Source organism: Cherax quadricarinatus, chromosome 41, assembly GCF_038502225.1.
Source record: "Cherax quadricarinatus isolate ZL_2023a chromosome 41, ASM3850222v1, whole genome shotgun sequence".
NCBI lineage: Eukaryota > Metazoa > Arthropoda > Malacostraca > Decapoda > Parastacidae > Cherax > Cherax quadricarinatus.
In genome coordinates, this window is record NC_091332.1 from 15,813,251 (window position 1) to 15,835,369 (window position 22,119).

At 35.6% G+C, this 22,119-nt stretch overlaps 1 protein-coding gene across 1 annotated transcript in view; it reads right to left on the minus strand.

The window, feature by feature from the left end:
* LOC128695972 (zwei Ig domain protein zig-8-like) overlaps positions 1-22,119 on the minus strand; it is a 586,753-nt gene that overhangs the window by 52,847 nt on the left and 511,787 nt on the right. The window contains exon 5 of the mRNA XM_070093033.1: positions 16,076-16,209. Within this exon, the coding sequence (XP_069949134.1) occupies positions 16,076-16,209 (134 nt within the window). The remainder of the gene's footprint in view (positions 1-16,075; positions 16,210-22,119) is intronic.

Genomic DNA, 22,119 nt, shown 5'->3' on the forward strand with positions numbered 1-22,119 from the left:
TAAAGAGAAGAGTGAACTATTCAACATTATGATCCCTTTACCCTATAATTAACTAATCCAACCTTTAAAATTTGTTCACTCAACCACCTAAGTTAATCTCTCTAACAGTTTAGTCTAATCCACCCAACCACTGAAGTTACCAACCCAACTTTTTAGACTAGTCCACTGAACCACTGAAAATATCCATTTCATCCATTGAAATTACCCAGTCTATTTTTTTTTTAAATCTACAAAATTGGAATTAAGTAATCCGGTGACTGTAACAAATGAAAACGAATTTTTTTGCGAAGAAATAAACTAAAATTATAAAATATTGGCCCGGAAATTAAGAACTAAAATTCCACACAGGAAAATATATGAACTAAATTGGAGAGAAATAGTGCAATTTCCTGCCAGTGCAGCCGTACACACACACACACACACACACAGGTAATTTTCATTATTTTAAAACAGTTTAAAGTCATTTAGGTTAGGTTAAGCTGTTGTCATCTATAAACGCGTAACACGATATTTATTTTTATTATAAATCACCAAGTGGCCGAGAAAGAACAACGCTGAATTCTGAACGCGTATCACACTTGACACAAACTGGAAAGAAAAAAAACTTGCGTTCATCGCATACCTGTCATTCTTCGCAAGTTCCTAGTCTTTTATTAAGCCGATTACTACATTCCTCATAGACATTTTTCATCCCGTATGATTTTGGGAAAGCTGGTGCTGATCATCTAATTTGTCTCTACTGTGTCATTTTCAAACTCACGCTCAACTTCCCTTCTACTAATCTGTCCTCCCTGTTACTGGTCCATTTTTGTTAAACATTTCTGTACTATCTCATTTATTCCACTTTTTTTTCCATTACCGTGGGTGGAACAAGTCACAGTACCGTGGGTGGAACAAGTCACAGTACCGTGGCTGGAACAAGTCACAGTACCGTGGCTGGAACAAGCCGCAATACTGGGGCTGTAGCAAGTAACATTACCGTGGCTGGAACAAGCCGCAATACTGTGGCTGTAGCAAGTCACAGTACCGTGGCACAATACCATGGCTCGAACAATTCGCAACTAATCACAATTCAGGGGGAAAATTTAGAAAATGTTTTGGTCAGTCCTGTACTTGATAATGGCCCAGAACAGACTGAAACATTCTCTAATAGTTCGCCTCACATCTTGGGTTGGAATCTCACGAAGACGAAGGAGGTATACTATATCATACAAGGGCTGACTTCCAGCTGAGCTCAGTGTCCATCTATAATCCAGATATTGCTGCTGAAAATCTTTCCAAGAACATTTAAAACAGTGGTCACTGAACTCTCTGGTAGTTCTATAGTAGCCCCTTGACATATGTTGCACCCTGGGTCAAGTGTTGGGCCGTTGTAGGTGATTCCTTTTTTTTTTTTTTCCCTGACTCTTGTGTGACAATCATGTCGGAATAGGATTTTTTTCTTTTTGCGTAATGGTATCCCTTAACTTTACTCTCCACGTCGCCTCTCCTTATGATACTAAGTGTCCCAGTATTATCAGATTCACTCACTCTCCCTTAAAGAGAAAATTTCTCATTTTTGAAGACATCATCATTGTTGTCATAGGGTGTTAAACTCTGCCATTTGCTGGTGGAATTTATAGTGGTAACGATCCTCTCTGATTCACCTGAGGTAACAGTTTCCAATCCACACACTACATAGCACATTCAACTTTTCAAAACTTTGTTGCTGTTGACCTGTCACCTTCATGCATCTTAGTAACATTTGGTTAAAACTGGGAAATTGGCGATATACTCTATGATAGCATGAATAACGTATGTAGAGAAATTGGCTTAAGTCTATAAAATAAAACAAAACGTGAAACAAGGGAAGACTGGGAGAAGATAGAGAAATAAACAGACGCGTAAAGCTAGTTAGGGAAACAGAAGCAGATAAAAAATTCAACGAATGAAACAAGAATATGTAAATGATTTTCCACTTCGGTCTGTGATATTTTCACTGACCAATTTCAGTTTTATTTTCTTTGCCCTCGGAAAAAATTTAAAATTCTTCCATGGATCTTTTAGCTCGAGAAAATTCAGGTGCCGTCTGCTTTCCTTATGCTACGCTTTTGTCTTTTTCTTTCCTTTCGTCTTTCTTCATTCCATCTTATTTATCTGATTACTTCTATACACCTTTGTTAGTTGAAATACCTATACCTCTGATGAAGCCTATGATGGTTTCATTAATATGCAGATTATAGATTAAGAGGCGAGAAACTTCAACAAAAAATAGTCCATGTAGAAAAATCTGGGAGTGAATAGAAACCGAACACATCAGAGTTACACACCAACAGTATTATATCGACAGTTTGTACTAGGCTAGCTGTTCTTAAAGCTACCTTGGTAAATCTGAACAGATAATCTTGTAAAACAAGGTATCAGGATTTTTTCTGCATTCTATAGAATATACACCTGTAACATGGAATCCAAACCAGAAAAAAACATATTAAAAAACTAGAGAAGTTTCACAGCTTTGCATCTTGAATGGTCCTGTAACCGAATTATTGGATACAAAGGCGCACTGCCGAGAGTAATGAAGAAAAGAAATAGGTGCTGAGCAAGCTTTCATGTAGAGCTTTATTAAGTCACTTGCTTGGTGAAGCTCTCCACGGGGATAACGATGTCTCAATAAACACTTGCTTTGTGCCCTTGATTTTCCTTCAAGTCTGAAAGAGGCCAGTGGAAATTGAACCTAATAAGCCTGGAAGAGAGATGGAACAGGAAAGACCTGATAACGACGTACGAGATATCCAGATGAATCGACAGAGGGAACAGACACACTGAAATGAGATGTACCTACAGTACAGTCACTACATATAGTAACACGCTACTGCGTGTTACTGTATGTAGTGATAATCTCTTGTGCACGTGTCTGATAGTAAACGAATCTCGTAGTGTGTGTGTGTGTGTGTGTGTGTGTGTGTGTGTGTGTGCTAATATACGAGTCTCGCTATGCTTGTATTTTAATGTAAGAGTCAGTGCACGTGCATCTTAATGTATTGGTGTTCGTGTATTGGTATTCATGTCTATTAATGTACGTGACTGTTTAGTGTAAGTGATTTATTGTGATGTTAAGGATGTAAGCAATATGTATCGGTGTGTGTGTGTGTGTGTACTCACCTAATTGTGGTTGCAGGGGTTGAGACTCAGCTCCTGGTCCCTCCTCTTCACTGGTCGCTGCTAGGTCATCCCTCTCCCTGCTCCATTAAATATCATACCTCGTCTTAAAGCTATGTATGGTTCTTGCCTCCACTATATCACTTGCCAGACTATTCCACTTCCTGACAATTCTATGACTGAAGGAATACTTCCTAACATCCCTTTAACTCACCTGAGTCTTCAACTTCCAATTGTGACCCCTTGTGTCTGTGTCCCCTCTCTGGAATATCCTGGCTCTGTCCACCTTATCTATTCCTCGCAGTATTTTATATGTCGTTATCATGTCTCCCCTAACCCTCTTGTCCTCCAGTGTCATCAGGCCGATTTCCCTTGACCTTTCTTCGTAGGACATTCCCCTTAGCTATGGAACTAGCCTTGTTGCAAACTTTTGCACTTTCTCTAACTTCTTGACATGCTTGACCAGGTGTGGATTCCAAACTGGTGCTATATACTCTTATTATGGGTCTGACATACACGGTGTACAAAGTCTTGAACGATTCCTTACTAAGGTATCGGAACGCTATTCTCAGGTTTGCCAGAAGCCCATGTGCTGCAGCAGTTATCTGGTTAATGTGTGCTTCCGGAGACGTGCTCGGTGTTATACTCAACCCAAGATTTTTCTCCTTGAGTGAGGTTTGTAGTCTTTGGCCGCCTAGCCTATATACTCTGCGGTCTTCTTTGCCCTCCCCCGATCTTCATGACTTTGCATTTGGCGGGGTTAAATTCGAATAGCCAATTGCTGGACCACGCGTCCAGCCTGTCCAAGTCTCTTTGTAGTCCTGCCTGATCCTCATCTGATTTAATTCTTCTCACTAACTTCACATCATCTGCGAACAGGGACACTTCTGAATCTACCCGTTCCATCATGTCATTCACATTTACCAAAAATAGCACTGGTCCTTCTGTTAGGTATTCTCTGATCCATTGCAGTGCCCTTCCTTTTATACGCGCCTGATCCTCTTGCTTCTGCACTAATCTCTTGTGAGGAACTGTGTCGAAGGCCTTCTTGCAGTCCAAGAAAATTCAATCAACCCACCCCTCTCTCTCGTGTCTTCTGTTCCCTTGTCATAAAACTCCAGTAGGTTTGTGACACAGAATTTTCCTTTCATGAATCCGTGCTGGTTGTCGTTTATAATCTTGTTCCGTTTCAGGTGCTCCACCAAACTCCTCCTGATAATCTTCTCCATGACGTTGCATACTATACACGTCAGTGACACTGGTCTATAGTTTAGTGCCTCGTTTCTGTCTCCTTTCTTAAAAATGGGGAGTACATTTGCCGTCTTCCATACCTCAGGTAGTTGCCCAGTTTCATGGGATGTGTTGAAAATTGTGGTTAGTGGCGCACACAGCGTCTCTGCTTTCAGGTATCAAGGTCACTTAGCAGCTTCTTCACCTCCTCGGTTGTGTGCATTTCATCCAACACTTGTTGGTATATCCCTTGTTGGTGTACCCCTCTGTTCTGTCATCCAGAGTCCTTTCTGTCTCCACTGTAAATACTTCCTTAAATCTCGTGTTGAGCTCCTCACATACTTCTTGGTCGTTTCTTGTGAGCTCCCCACCTTCTTTCCTCAGCCTGATTACCCGGTCCTTGACTGTTGTCTTCCTCCTGATGTGGCTATACAGTAGGTTCGTGTCAGACTTGACTTTCGATGCTATGTTGTTTTTTTGTACTGACGCTGGGCCTATCTCCTTTTCTGTGCATACTCGTTTCTAATCTCTTTATTTTCCTGGGTCCTTTGCCTTCTGTACTTTTTCCATTCTCTAGTGCACTTAGTTTTGTGTGTGTGTATGTGTGTTTGTATGTGTATGTGTGTGTGTGTGTGAATACGTGCATGTATGTACTTACCACTTTGTCGTGGTTGAAGTAGAGGTACAACTCCTGGCCCGGCCTTATAAAAGGCTATTTTAAGGTTGACTCCTTCCAGTACCCCCTTCAAAACTCCCCTCCATTACGTCTCCCCCATTAACTCACCCACGCCCTCTCATTCGTTCCCCACCATTCTCCATTCTTCATTATTACTCAGCATATTACCTGTCTCTTCAGAATATTCAACATTGTGAATATTCCAGCAGGTAATATCGCTCCCTGTATATACCAAAGGGGCGTATACTCAAGGCTTGAAATACTGAGTATATATCACTACGACTACTATCATTATCACCCACTGCAAATCACGATAATTTATAATGCCTTGCTTCACGATATTTTTGCAAATTAATTTGTTCAAATTGGCAAAAATTTTGGTTCAAAGCGAGAGAGATTATTAGTGATTTTGCTCTTGTGTGTTACATATTTTAGTACATGAGGAGGGAAGGGAGAAAGAGAGGAGAGAGAAAGAGAGAGAAAATTACACCCTGATACAAGTGCTTTACTTAGTAAGACATAACTACATGATTTTTATAGGACATAACCAGCGAATTGAGCGAGAAAACAGCGGAATTAAGGAGTGTGTAAAACAAAATTAACGAGTGTACAGGGAGTGTTTTGGGTGTTATAAACTTGTATTACGTGCTAAAGCTGCAGCTTTAATGTAGAAAAACATGGTATTTAAATATGGAAAAGTAGGATTTCAATGAAAAAAACATTAGATTTAACAATAAAAATGAAGCAGATTGAATGAGAAAAAAATATCGGACTGAACATGCATAAAAAGCGCAGGTTTAATGAGACCAAAGCATTGGATTAAACTAGAAAAATAGCATTTTTAAGGAGGAAAAACGTCGTATTTAACTCACAGCAAAAAATGAAGAAGCAGAATTTTGAATAATAAAAAAAATTGAAATAAAGTTTGGTTGTTAAAATTTCTGGATTTTTAAAAGTGATAAAAGTTGTTTTGATTATATAATGCGAGTGTAACGGGTAAGCCCACCACATTTCGCCTTTACTAGTGATTAACTAGGGAACCACAGTAATAATCTCGTTAATGAGATACAACACGAAAGGCTCAAGATATTCATACATATTTACACTCAGGAAAATAGTCTTCAAACTGATTACTATAAAACAGAGTAGGATATCACTGTATCATTCCTGAAATATTTTAATACCTTATTTGACCAATATTTTAGTTACTGTGTTTGTATATAAGGAGCAAAAAGAGCCTCTTCGTTGCACAATCTTACAAAAGCAGTTTGTGTTTATGATTTGTTAGAGAACTTCATTGCGTAATCTTCCAATTGCTGTTGAACGTACTGAATTTTTTTCCCCTCTCTGGCTAATTATGTGTTGGAAATTTCCAAAAGTAGTGAGTAATAATGTTTCGAAAATTTTTTATTCATAAATATAACGAATTATAAACAGATGTTATAATTGCCATCTGAAGATCGTATACTATAATAAGAAGGGTCTGATGAGAAGGAAAAGATGGAACTGAAAGACCGTCTGAGGTATTTAATAAAAATCAATAGAAGTAATGTAAATGCAAGAGCAGCAATCAAACAGAGAATGGAAAGTTGCAGGAGATTTGATGAGTTTGTGGTTAGAAAAATGTAGACTGGCACAACATATCACTCTAAAGGAGAGATCAAATCATCTCTTGGAGAAAACTCTGTTTAGAGAAAAACGGTATCCCAGTAAAGTCGTAAGAGCAAAAAGGTGTCCCAGTAAAATCGTTTTGTTATACATGCTTCTTTCTCTTCATTCCTATCAGCAGTACATTATTCAACCAACCGGTTAAAAAGAAGAGCGATTCATGGAAGGGGACGTCAGGTTCAATTCCTTGGATGAAGAGCCCCTCACTGGCGTCAAGGAACCTTCTTCAAAGGTTGCAGTAATGTAGGAAACATTGAAAATGTTTTGTATGACTTTGTGTAGCATGAAAACTCTGCAGAGACTACGGATTCAAGAAATTAAAAGATATAACTGAAAGAGAGGAAAGTTTATTATAAAATTTAAGTGAGACGCTAAACCCGTGTGAGTCATTCGACGCAAGGAATGGTGAAGGCTTGATCCTCCGTCTAGTAATCTCAAAATCAGATTCGCTGGGGTGCAGATAAGTGCCTAACTTTCTCTCAGCCGACTATGGATCAAGCTTTCCCTTCTTAAATTGAATGAACCACAATTGTGCTTCATATAAATACAAAAAAAAGATGTTAAGAGAAAGTTGTATATATAGAAAAATGAAGCATGAGAGGCTGGTAAAATGTGTGTTTGTAGTCAGAGTTAAAAGTAGGAATACGTTAGGCAAGTAGAGTAGAGTGGAGTGGCGTGCAGTGTTCTATAGAAGACCAACAGTCTGGTTGAAAGGGCAATAAGTGGAAAAGCCTGGTACCAGGCTGGAGTGTGATGATTGAAAAACCTGGAGACCAGTCACAGGTATATGAGAGGCAGGATCTGAGGTGCTGTGAGGAGGATTCTGTGTAAACACTTTACAAGACTTTTTTTTTTTTTACCCATCAGTCATCTCAAAGTGTATTATAACAAGTACACTTTGAAGTGAAATATAATCATTAAAAAATGTTAGTTATAATATACGAAATAGCCTGTTAATATAACAGAAACATGTTAATCACTATAACAGAGCTAAACTCAAAGTTCCTTCGTACAAAATAAAAAAAATCAAGAAAATTTTATGTTGGAGATTTCGAAATAAAATTAATTATCGCAGAAAGTGTGATTATTAATTACTCATTGTCATGTAAGCAACACTAACTGTTACAGTATAAATCGTTGTTATTTTATATACTTGCTACAAAACATTTTGTTTAAGTAGTTAATAATAAACTAATAAAAAAAATCCGAAAATCTTGTAAATTTACCAGATGGAAAGTGACTATATAGCAACGAGAAGAGAAGTATTTAATGGAAAAAAGGCGAATTAACTTTTCTATTATTATTAAGCTTTACTTTCAAGTTTTATATATGCAGATATTCCAGCGACCCCTGGCTTGAGAGAAATAAAACATTTATTTAAACATTTAATATATTTACTTATACAATATATCCAGTTTGGCTACAACGCAGCATCAACCCCACGCAAAAGTAATTTTGGGATGAATTTTTTTTGTTTACGTGAATTCTGTGCTAAGATTATCATTTACTGTGCACATGAATGGTTTAATTTGATTTTTGCTTGCTACGTTGTAATGTGGGAAACGATTTCTATCCTATATTTAAATTTTTAATATCGCTATTTCCTTAATAATCCGCCGAGTCATGGAGAACTTGATCCTATTAGATTTCGTTAGCATGTTTCTGGGCGCCTATCGTTCGGTCGGAGAGGGGTCATGCCGGGTTAGTTGTCAGGATAAGTGATATTTGTGCAGTGTCTGGCCGCAGTAATGAGATGCGGTCATCATGATATAGGTAAGTAGTTATGGTAGTTATGAATGACCAAGGTAAGGGTAGAGGCCCCGGATGGAGTTTTGCAGGCTTTGGTGCGAGAAACAATGGGTCTTGATGTATATAAAAGACAGTTCAGACACATTCGCCTTCGTCTACTGTATTAGATCATTTACAATCTGGTTTTGATGTGATCACAGCTCATGGCTGATTTACTCAACTGAGGTCACGTGGGAGGTGGCGTAAGTATCTTGTGTTGTCATTATGACCATGACCCTGATAATTTTCCTTTCTAGCTGTTTACGTGTCTAATGTTTACTGCAATCCAATGTGTTTATAGCATAATATCGTGTAGAATTATAAAGTTAAGATTTAGTTTTACGTTGATTAATGATAATAAAATTCCAAGAGCCTTCATGATCTCTTAAGCACATTCACATTCCCTGTGAATGTGAATGTGAGGTCAATTTATTACCATTTATTGAGTTTAAAATTTACATTAAGATATCACCTTTCATGTGGTGTGTGTGTGTGAGGGGGGGGGGCAAAGATGCCTGTGGTGGCAGTGACCCTAAGCTGAGGTAACCCAGGTGACAATGGGAGTGTCATGTCAGTGACTAGACTTAGAGGTGATCGACCTGCAAGTGTAACTAGCACTGACTTACAGGCAGTATATAACTGGAACATTAAACTTATATATCAGTGTTACATTGTAATTAGCATTTGTTACACACATGAATGCTCTATTATAATTTCACAACAATTAAACATTTTCTGTGTAATTTTTGAGGTCCAGTTTGAGTTAATTATAATTTAAAATTAATATTTAAGTGTACAACAAAATGCGTGCCCCCCCTTCCCTCCCCCACACACAAACACACACCGGCATGGAATCCATACATGAAAAAGCATGTTAAGGAACTGGAGAAAGTGCAGAGGTAAACAACGACGCTTGTTCCTGAGCTAAGGGTTATAACCTACGAGGAGAACCTACCAAAAGTGAGTATGACGACACTGGAGGATTCAAGAACCAGGGTACATATAACATACAAAATACTTAGAGCAAACTCATAGTATGAACAGGGATAGGTTGTTGAGAGGTGGAAAGCAGGTACTCGAAAACACAACTGGAAGTTAAAGATGAGCTACAGGGATGTCATGATATATTTCTTCGATCTCAGGGTGACTAGAATTTGAACATCTCAGTAAAGAGGTAATGAAGGCAGGCTTTATACATGGCGTTAAAAGTACGTACTATAGGGTCCATGAGACTTGAGTAGAAAATATGACAGGCTGCAAGAGGGGCCAGGAGCTAAGACTCGACCCACTCACGCACACACACAACATTATATATTTATATATATATATATATATATATATATATATATATATATATATATATATATATATATATATATATATATATATATATATATATATATATATGTCGTGCCGAATAGGCAGAACTTGCGATCTTGGCTTAAATAGCAACGCTCATCTTGCCATATAGGACAAGCGAAAATTTGTGTATGCAATAATTTCGCCAAAATCATTCTGAACCTAACGAGAAAAATATATTTCACTGTGTTTGTTTAGTATTAAATTATTGTAAACAAATCTAAAATATATTTAGTTGGGTTAGGCTAAAATAAATTGTTCTTGTTATAACAAGGTTAGGTAAGTTTTCTAAGATTCTTTTGGAGCAAAATTAAAAATTTTTACATTAACATTAATGAAAAAAATATATCTTTAAACGTATAAGAGAAAATTTTAGAAAGGACTTAATTTTAAATGAGTTCTTGCTAATTGACCAGTTTTACATATTCGGCACGACATATATATATATATATATATATATATATATATATATATATATATATATATATATATATATATATATATATATATATATATATATATATATATATATATATATATATATATATATCGTGCCGAATAGGTAAGACAATTTAATAATAAGCACAGTGAAATATTTTTTTCCCTTAGGTTTAGAATGATTTTTGAGAAAATTATTGCGTACACAAATTTTCGCTTGCCTTATTCTGCAAGACGAGCTTTGCTATTTAAGCCAAAATCGCAAGTTTTACCTATTCGGCACCACACACACACACACACACATATAATATAGTAATGAAACCAAGAAACACTACCACGAGTTTCATCGGATCAAGAGCAACACCTAACGCTGCTGGGTTCATGATTCTTGTAGGATCGCTGGTTAAATGGTTAAGGCGATGTGAACATTGTTCTGTCTCTTGAGGCGGGAGCATGTGTCGCAGGATCTAATCCCGGCTGGCTGCAGTTTGGTAAATAATATATATATATATATATATATATATATATATATATATATATATATATATATATATATATATATATATATATATATATATATAAATATATTATTCATTTAGTATTGACAAATGATGAATTTATTGCATGGGCTGTGCTCAAAATGTGTGAATATTTCATGCCTAAATGTGTACGTATTGTTAAGATATATTATTTTAGAAAGTTTTATAAAAAGGTACGAATTCTAGTGAAATGTGAAATCATCATATCTCGACAACTACCACAGAAAGGGGAATAACCTTTGCTATGGAAAGATTTAATGCAATATCAAGTGTAGGAATACTTTAAAGAGTACTATAGGTTGTAGAGAGAAATACATTTTTATTATATGGCATGTAATCGCGGGAGGGAAGAAGAGAAACAGTGAAAGGGGGAGAGAATGGAGGAAGCGAATAAAAGAGGGCGTTAAGGGAGTGAGAGAGAGAATGGGAGGGAGGTAGGTAGGTAGGTTGACAGACGGGCGTCTGTTGGGCTAAGATGAGTGAGCTTACTCATTGTAAAACCTCTTGAGGAAGGAGGAGGAGGTCGATTAGTACGTTTAGAGAGCCTACTAATTACAAAGCCCCGTGAGAGAAAGACTAGGTTAATTGAATCTACTAATAATAAAACCTATTGGGGAAGACTATTGGTTCAGTGAGTCTTAATAACAAAACCTCAAGTGAAAGGCTATTTTTTCAGTGAGTTTACTCATTACAAAGCCTCACAAGGAAGACTTTTGGTTTAGTGAATACTCATTACAAAACCTCACGAAGAAGACTTGGTTTAGTAAGTCTACTCATTACAAAGCCTCACGAGGAAGACTGTTGGTTTAGTGAGTCTACTCATTACAAAGCCTAGTTAAGTGAGCCCCGACACGCACCTTCTCCATCTTGCTCCCCAAAATAACCGCGACGAAGGAATACCTTGGAGGACTCAGTGCAGTAATTTGCATACGCTGCCCGGTGCTTGGACCCTCGCGTAATGATGATAGACGGCAGTGTCTCGTGCTGCAGGCACTTCTGCTTCTGCTGCTGGTATTGTGTTCGTCAGGAAGCAGGGCTAGTGTCTCCTGACATGGGTCTTTTCTCAGATGATGACCCGTTAGCCGGCTAAGCATCCGCTGGCCTATCGTAGCTAGTTTTCACACCCTAGTTAAACACCAGATAATCTGCCTAGATTATTCTCGATTGATTCATTGAGTTTAAAGCCTAACGACTACCCGAGGTGTCATTATTAAGGCCTGACGTCGACTGTACACCACAAGTCTAGGATACATTAATCCCTAAAATAGGGATTAAAGTAAACTCTCAGCGTACGTACACGCATCTCGGTGTGCATAGCCTTGAATCCTGTGATAAGAAAAAAATTATGAGGTGCATCAAAGAAAGCGGTGCAAGGGGTAAACTTTGAGAGTATCAAAGACAACAATGCACTGGGTAAACTTTATAAGCTGAATCAATAAAAATGACACGTGGATAAACATTGACTTATTTCTTCTTGAATTAATTAATAACACTCCACGTAAAGGTTATTTGAACACACAACATTCGAAAAAGAAAAATCACAAACGTCGTTTAAAACTAAATGTAACGTGACCTATTATTGTGTGATGTATTTAACTCCAAAAAATACACTGAGAGGTGAATGTTTTTGTATAGTGTATATGCACTTCAGGTGGTGTACAGCCTTCATGAATCTCGTGCAGTCGATAGGCTTCAAACCTAATAAACCAACTTAGATAACCAGAAATATTTTTTAAAAAATTACGAAGTTAATAAAAAGGGAATTAAAAAAAATCTATACTTCATGTACATTCCGAATATTTAAAAAAATATAATGAAAAATTATATATTACATGGAAAATAATAATAGAACAATGTGTGAAAATTAATTTGGAGAGGACATGTGCAAATTAAACAATAAATAATGAGAGTTTTTCGTGCTTGTGGACATTCTCGCATCCGTAATGCTCTGATAACTCGTGAACAAATGAATAAAAGTGTAGACAAAATATTTTGAAACTGTTCTAAATAAAACATTGAACGAGAAATTTAGCGTAGGCGAGTCTGGTGTAGCATAGACACGTGCCCTAGACATGTAACATGGACACGTCCTACAGCATAGACATGTAGCATACATACGCAGCATAAACACGTAGTATAGACATGTACCTTAGACACTCACCATAGACATGTAGCATAGACACGTGCTCTAGACATGTAACATAGACACGTCCTACAGCATAGACATGTAGCATACATACGCAGCATAAACACGTAGTATAGACATGTACCTTAGACACTCACCATAGACATGTAGCATAGACACGCACTATAGACACATACCATAAGCACGCACCATAGACATGTAGCATAGACACGCACTGTAGACATGCACCATAGGCAAGCACCATAGACACGCACCATAAGCTTTATGGTACCTGCTGGCTGGTACCCACAGGGGTACCAGCCGAACATATAGAGGATAAGAATAGTGCATTACAGAAATAATAAGAATAATATATTTGCCTCTATATCAAAGTACATCTTCGATAAGTGTTATTGCTCTTAGAGAAGACTCAGCTGCTGCAGGCCACAACCTCTGGTCCTTAAAATCAGGTCTCTTAAACCAGGTTCGTAAAACCTGGCATTGAAAACCAGGTATTTCAAGTCATGTCTTCTAATCCGAGACGATCTTAATAACACTTTGAAATGTACATTTTATTTTCTTTCATCTCCCTCAACAGGAGTAAAACATGAAGGTTGTCTGATATTTTTTTCCAAGCTTCCTAGAAGTTTTCTTTTGATAACTCTCGAACACCTCTTCGGATCTGCCAATTTTATGAATGCAAATAGTGCAGTGGTTTCCGTGCGATCACTTGAGATTGCCTCATGCCGGTATTATGGGGTTGATTCCAGCAAGCAGATGAAGTAGCAACAGAAATCAGTGAACCAACACAACTAGACATTGCACATCACAACTCGCGCAGTCACCAGGAGGGCAAGGAACCTCTCAGCAAACTACATGTATCCTGAACGAGGAGATAAAGCTCTAGTCCTTCAATATAGGTTTATCCTACTTTCAAGAAAGTTTAGATTATTGAAGAGTGTAGTTCAGACTTGTCTGTTTTTTTTTTATTTATAAAATAACTCTGAACGTCTTGATTATTCCCCAGCCGATGAAGCTATTAAAATCAATTATTTGTGGTAATATTATGTAGATGCAAATGTACTACTAATATCTTAACATGGTTAAAATTTTTAGGATTTAATAGTTTGCGAGTGATAGCTAGAGAATGACTCTTCTGGTCGGCTTTTAATATTTAGTGTTTTCACTGTGTTTGTTCAAAGAAAAGACGCAGTGTTACTGAGATGTTTTACTCCTAATTTATCAGTTTTATTTAGGAACTGTGATATTTTTTATGTAATAATTATTGTAAGTCTGATATTAGTTTTGAGGTTATCAAACGAGAATGTTTCAAAGTATCGGCTTCAGACTTTCTTCATTAGTGTATTGTATTTACAAGAAGATTAAAATTTTTAGTGGGATTTGTAGCCTTTAATTTTATATTTTTATTATTATTTTATTATCATACTTATCGTTCTGGAGACTATCAAACTGAAAGAGTTAACAGACTTTTGTAACGCGTTATACGTACATTATATTCTCTGTTTCACAACTTCGCTTAGCCGTTTATATATTAAATTCTTATCTAAAGTTTTTAATATTATGCTTAATTAAATGTATTTTTTTCTAGTGGTTTGGGCTGTTGTGTGTCCTTACATAAGAGTTGAGTTTGAGTTCCATTAAGATCAGTTTACTACTTTCCGTAAAAATGAGACAATCCCAAACCTTAAAAACATTTTGAGTACTAACGTCAAAATAGTCGCAGAACTCTACGGGAATCACCCGTGAGGATTTATATTATTGTGTATTGTGTAGTGTGTTTGACGGGGTTGATCTGTAATATTTTATCATGTGGTCATGTATAAATTCAGTGATACGTATGAATACATATATCCGGTTACACCTACGCTACTCTGAGATCTCTCTCCCTGCTTTGGTTGCTCCCTTGCAACATTGCACAGCTCCTGATGACGCACTGAGAAGTGTGAAAGTACTTGAGCTAAAGATTCCCTTCCTCCCGTGGCTTGTCCTGCATAGTTAAGATCGCCTGTCTGCGATTGTTTGCATATATATATATATATATATATATATATATATATATATATATATATATATATATATATATATATATATATATATATATATATATATGTTATAAAATCAATAACAACACTGCAACTAGCTAAGGACTCGAGCCCATGCTGCTTTGGCCTGCAGCATGGTTAGTCGCAGTGTTGGTATTGATCAGTACCACTCGTTCGTGGTTACAATACTATAAAATACTGCTCGTTGGGCTAGTACACCAAACGGATTAAAATTAAATTAGCTCAGAGGCACCCACACCACCGTATGTCCTCGGATTACGGTAAAACACCTAGCGCTGCTGGGTGCGTTACTCTTGTAGGATTGCGTGGTCCTCTAGGTTAGAGCGTCATGTGTTTTCGCTCACCATGAGGCGGGCCAAAGCAGCATGGGTTCGAGTCCTTGGCTAGTCGTTGTGTGACCAAATTACTTTTAAAATGTGCATAAAACACTATAAAGGTTCGTTCATCCCAGCACCACCAAAACGATATATCACTACCACGACACCAGAGAGGGTGGTCTAGCACGGGAGTCAGTGCTTGCAGTAGACTCCACATTTGTTAGCAGTGGGGTTTGACACTAGTTGTAGTCATCCCCTCTCTTTTATCTACTTAGCCACCACCATTAATATATATTTAGGTAGTGAATTCTCACGATTTCAGATTTTTTGATGATCCATATAAGTCACTTCCGTGGTTGGAACAATGCACAATCTGCTAACAGATTGGAAAGGTAAACTAGACAATGTTTCTATTTCAGTTCTGTGGTTAGTTATATTATCATCAACAATAGAGAGATGTGATTTCCTGAGACGTGTATTTTTTAAACTATAAAGCATCGTATTTCTGGAGGACATTAAATATTTAAATATAGTATTCTAGTTAGTGGGTCTGTTATCAATCTGCCATCAACTTCTCATCAATTCTGACTCGGCTGGCCGCTGCTGACTCTGGCTGAAGAAGCGCCCTGAAGAACACAGAAAAGGAGAAAAAGAAGCAAATGAAGCAAATAATGACGAGGATTTTTACCTTCCTCACAAGTGTTTTAACTTACCGCGAGGTCCCCGAGCTGCGACACACGGCAGTGCAGGTACGCTGTCTGACCTACGGTGGTGGTGATGTTCCTGTTGCCCACTGCCAGGAAGAATGGTCCAGCTGTCATTTCCGGGTACTCGTTGTCCGAAACATCTGCAGGACGGTGGGAGAGACGGTAATATGTATTAGCTGCAGCATTATTGGCAAACATCATAATAATTACGATGATAATAAAGAAAATAATAAATACCGAATTTATCTAAAATCGTTTAACTACAAATTTTTCGGGGCGAGTACACCCCCCTCCCCACAAATAAACGGTCAAGTGTTTATGGATAAGTACCATTCACAACTACTACTAGTATATTCACTAAGTTGCCCGAACTGCTCTGTATAATCAAGGGCTTTCTGTATACAGTATACCAGTGATGTGAACTAGGTCTGTAAAAGTTGTATCACGTATTTGTAATTATTATTATTATTATTATTATTATTATTATTATTATTATTATTATTATTATTATTATTATTATTATTATTAACATTATGGTCGGCGAAGTGGTAGCTTGCCTCTTGGACAGCATTTAAGCCACTAGAAGCATCAGTTCTTGTGTGGGTGGGCTTTACCCAATGAGAGATTCGGTAGCTTGCCTCTTGGAGAGGCTCTGAACCAACAGGAGTAAGGGTCTGAGAGGGTGGCTTAACAGGTAATCAGCCACTGGGTAACTCAAGAACCGCTGTATATAATAATAATAAAGACACAAGTCCAGTTATTTGAAGCTTTATTCAACATTTAGCTAGTGCAAGTTTTTTTTCAGTTAGGTAGAATATCCCTGGAATAAGGTGATTGTATAGGCAAGAAAAAGAAGAGGTCATTTGCTGTGGTGGTAGTTAAGTTTGAAGGGTAAGGTCTGTTGTAGTAATTTGACGAGTATTGTATAGATTTTGAAATTGTTCAGTTCCTAAAGAAAAGGATTGAACACCTTAAAGATGTACATACAACTTCAAGATGTATACACACCAAACTACTAAATTTGCCTAACCTTTAGCAATACAGTTGCTGAACAAAGCTTATCGTTGCGACCATCCGACAAACTGATTTGATTTTGGGCTGCATTGGTGCCAGTTTCTCAGCTTGAATTAAGGTAATTGGTAAAAATTTAATACTAGTTTTCATATGAGAATTTGTGAATGTATCATCCGATCGGCTTGAAGCTTTCCATCCCGATAAATTTATAATGGAGCTTCTAAGTGGCTTTAATCTTAGAGCTGGTGTATTTGGGACACTAGTCTCTGTGTGATAACTAGAGCATGCCTCTACTGATTGGCTTTTAACTTTCACATCAGTTGCATTGTACTTAGTGTAAGGTTCAAATAGGTTCCGGGCTGTGTAGGTGCCTATTTGCCAATTGTTATTGAAGGAACTGGGATAGAAATTTCCTATGATAATTCCTTCTGTGTGCATTGAGGTTGAGAGGGTCTAGGCTAATGGAATATGGAGATCTCTTCCTCAGATTACACACCAGCCAGAACATACAATTTGCCAAGGATGCTGCAGATTTTTTACTGGAGAGAGATCTGGAGCGAACTATCACAGGTTTAGCTTCTCGTATGACAATAATTAAACTGATACTAAAGATCGCCAGCTTTTATACTCCTTTACTAAAGGAATTTTGGGGATTTTTCTCTCCGTTCAAGAGTTGAGAACTTTTGCTTATTCATCTTTGTGCTTGCGTCTCTCTCTCTCTCTCTCTCTCTCTCTCTCTCTCTCTCTCTCTCTCTCTCTCTCTCTCTCTCTCTCTCTCTCTCTCTCTCTCTCACACACACACACACACACACACACACACACACACACATATATATATATATATAAATATATATATATATATATATATATATATATATATATATGTCGTGCCGAATATGTAAAACTGGTCATTTAGCAAGAACTCATTTAAAATAAAGTCCTTTCTAAAATTTTCTCTTATACGTTTAAAAATATATTTTTTTCATTAATGTTGATGTAAAAATTTATAATTTTGCACCAAAAGGAACTTAGAAAACTTACCTAACCTTATAACAAGCGCAATTTATTTTAGCCTAACCCAACAAATTATATTTTAGATTTGTTTACAATAATTTAATACTAAACAAACACAGTGAAATATATTTTTTTCGTTAGGTTCAGAATGATTTTTGCGAAATAAATGCATGCACAAATTTTTGCTTGTCTTATTCGGCAAGAAGAGCGTTGCTGTTTAAGCCTAAATCGCAAGTTTTACCTATTCGGCACGACATATATATATATATATATATATATATATATATATATATATATATATATATATATATATATATATATATATATATATATATATATATATATATATATAATGTCGTGCCGAATATGTAAAATTGGTCAATTAGCAAGAATTCATTTAAAATTAAGTTCTTTCTAAAATTTTCTCTTATATGTTTAAAGATATATTTTTTTTCATTAATGATAATGTAAAAAAATTATAATTTTGCAACAAAAGAATCTTAGAAAACTTACCTAACCTTATTATAGCAAGCGCAATTTATTTTAGCCTAACCCAGCTAAATATATTTTAGATACGTTTACAGTAATTTAATACTAAACAAACACAGTGAAATATATTTTTTTCGTTAGGTTCAGAATGATTTTGGCGAAATTATTGCATACACAAATTTTCACTTGTCTTATATGGCAAGATGAGCGTTGCTATTTAAGCCAAGATCGTAAGTTCTGCCTATTCGGCACGACATATATATATATATATATATATATATATATATATATATATATATATATATATATATATATATATATATATATATATATATATATATATATATATATGTCGTGCCGAATATGTAAAACTGATCAATTAGCAAGAACTCATTTAAAATTAAGTCCTTTCTAAAATTTTCTCTTATACGTTTAAAGATATGTTTTTTTCATTAATGTTAATGTATTTTTTTTTAATATTGCACCAAAAGAATCTTAGAAAACTTACCTAACCTTATTATAACAAGAGCAATTTATTTTAGCCTAACCCAACAAAATATATTTTAGATTTCTTTACAATAATTTAATACTAAAGAAACCCAGTGAAATATATTTTTTTCGTTAGGTTCAGAATGATTTTGGCGAAATTATTGCATACACAAAATTTCACTTGTCCTATATGGCAAGATGAGCGTTGCTATTTAAGCCAAGATCGCAAGTTCTGCCTATTCGGCACGACATATATATATATATATATATATATATATATATATATATATATATATATATATATATATATATATATATATATATATATATATATATATTATATTGACGTTCCACATTATTCACAAGTTAACAGGGAAAACTTCCTTTTTCTTTTTAAGGTAAATTTATTAATAAATTATCGTTGAGCGATCAATAAGCATCATCAAAATCAGTAAAGTAATATATTCGTAGGCAATTTTTTCTTTTTTTACAAATTAAGGTAATGAAATAAACTAAAAGAAAATACTGAGGAAGAGTCAGTTAGCTGGTGCGGAGGCAGCCTTTATGCATCCACTGGACCAAACGAGGTCGACTGAACGAGTAAACCTACACAGGAGAGACTCAACTATTTAAATGTAAACAATCGGACTGCTAATTCACTCTCACTGAACTGTATTATATACAGTTCTTAAATCCTTATATCTAACCTACTTTCTACCTTTGTTATAATTTTAGCAGGTGGTTTATGCTTCATCTTGTTTCATCGGCTTAATTTCTAAATTAATTTTCAATTTGTGTGTATGTACAGTACACATTACTTGTGAATCTTGATGATGGTCATTGAGTACCGAAAGGGTGAACTTTTTTAAAAAACATCATTCTTATTACCGCGTATATAACGTGGAATATGATATATTCTCTCTCTCACATACAAGGAACGACTAGTAATGACTAAACAGAACGGGGATTTGACCCATGGTCCATGCGAGTAGCGTTAGGCCAACGCCAGCTTGAACTTCTGTTTGAATATATATATATATATATATATATATATATATATATATATATATATATATATATATATATATATATATATATATAATGTCGTGCTGAATATGTAAAACTGGTCAATTAGCAAGAACTCATTTAAAATTAAGTCCTTTCTAAAATTTTCTCTTACATGTTTAAAGATATATATTTTTCATTAATGTTGATGTAAAAATTTATAATTTTGCAACAAAAGGAACCTAGAAAATTTACCTAACCTTATTATAACATGAACAATTTATTTTAGCCTAACCTAACTAAACATATTTTAGATTTGTTTTCAATAATTTAATGCTAAACAAACACAGTGAATTATATTTTTTTAGTTAGGTTCAGAATGATTTTGGCGAAATTGTTGCATACACAAATTTTCACTTGTCTTGTATGGCAAGATGAGCGTTGCTATTTAAGCCAAGATCGCAAGTTCTGCCTATTCGGCACGACATATATATATATATATATATATATATATATATATATATATATATATATATATATATATATATATATATATATATATATATATAGGTTTACAATTTAATAATTAACACAATGAAATATATTTTTTCGGTAGATTTAGAATTATTTTTGCGAAATTATTACATCCACAAATTTTCGCTTGCCTTATTTGGCAAGAAGTGCAATGCTATTTAGGCCAAAATAGCAATTTTATATATATATATATATATATATATATATATATATATATATATATATATGTATATATATATATATATATATATATATATATATATATATATATATATATATATATATATATATATATATATATATATATATATATATAGAAAAAGTGAGAAATCGTGAGATTCTCCTTCAGACATGGGCGACGTAAGTGGCTTTTTGTTACACGTAAGAACAAACAGTAATATCGACAGAGATGAGGGTAATTGCTCAAGTATTTAATATAGCGGCCATAAACGTCCTCCTCCCTGGCTTCTAAGAATTAAGGCCTCCAAAGCGACAGGAATTTTCACAAGTCGACATAAAAACCACAAAAATATTTCCCACAATGGTCGGGAATTGTCGATGTAATTTTCTTTCCCGTCTGAAGCAGACAACGTCGCCGACCGATACCTGTGTCCTTTTATATATATATATATATATATATATATATATATATATATATATATATATATATATATATATATATATATATATATATATATATATATATATATATAATGTATGTATAAACATCATCGTTATCATTTACTTCAATAACATTTTATGACGTTTAATTGCAATGGCTGTTGACGTCAAGCCAACTTATCAAATATAAGTCCTGACCTACAGCTTGTCAGTCTCACGCTGAACTTTATTTGTATGCAAGTAGTACACACACGAATTAGGTAATTATAATGAAGGTATTTGATACACAAAACTTTAATAGTAACAGCTCCTAAATTACAGCGTTTCTCAGTAAAATTTGTCTGACGATCGTGAAGGACCACCTCACGGCCCATAAAGGCCGAAGTCTAATTTTTTGAGTAATTATTTGGATAATATATACAAGACATAGTTTCCTAACAGACATAGAGAAAACACGTTCAGTAAAGTGGATGAGGCAGACTATAAATACAACAACTGAGAGGAAACTCATGACGGCCGTCACTCACCATGATTGTTGTGTACTAACAGCCTGGTGTAAACTTTTATTCCCTTCCCTTCCCATCCCATACCTTCTCTAACCACATTCCCTTCGCTCTCTCTTCACTGCCCTTCTCATCTCTTCTATCCCTCCCTACCGCCATTACCTTGCTGTTTCCTCTTTGCCTTTTTTCCTTTCCCTCTCCCTTTCTTCCCCTCCAGCACCTCTACTACTCTCCTCCTTCCCTTTCTCTTCCCTATAAATCCTTTTCTCCCCCTTCTCGTGTCCCTCCCCATTTCTCTCCAATCTTTATTCCTTGCCCCCTCCCTTTCCCTCTGCCTATTGACCTTTCCTTCCATCCCTTGTTCCTCTACCCCCTTCCTCT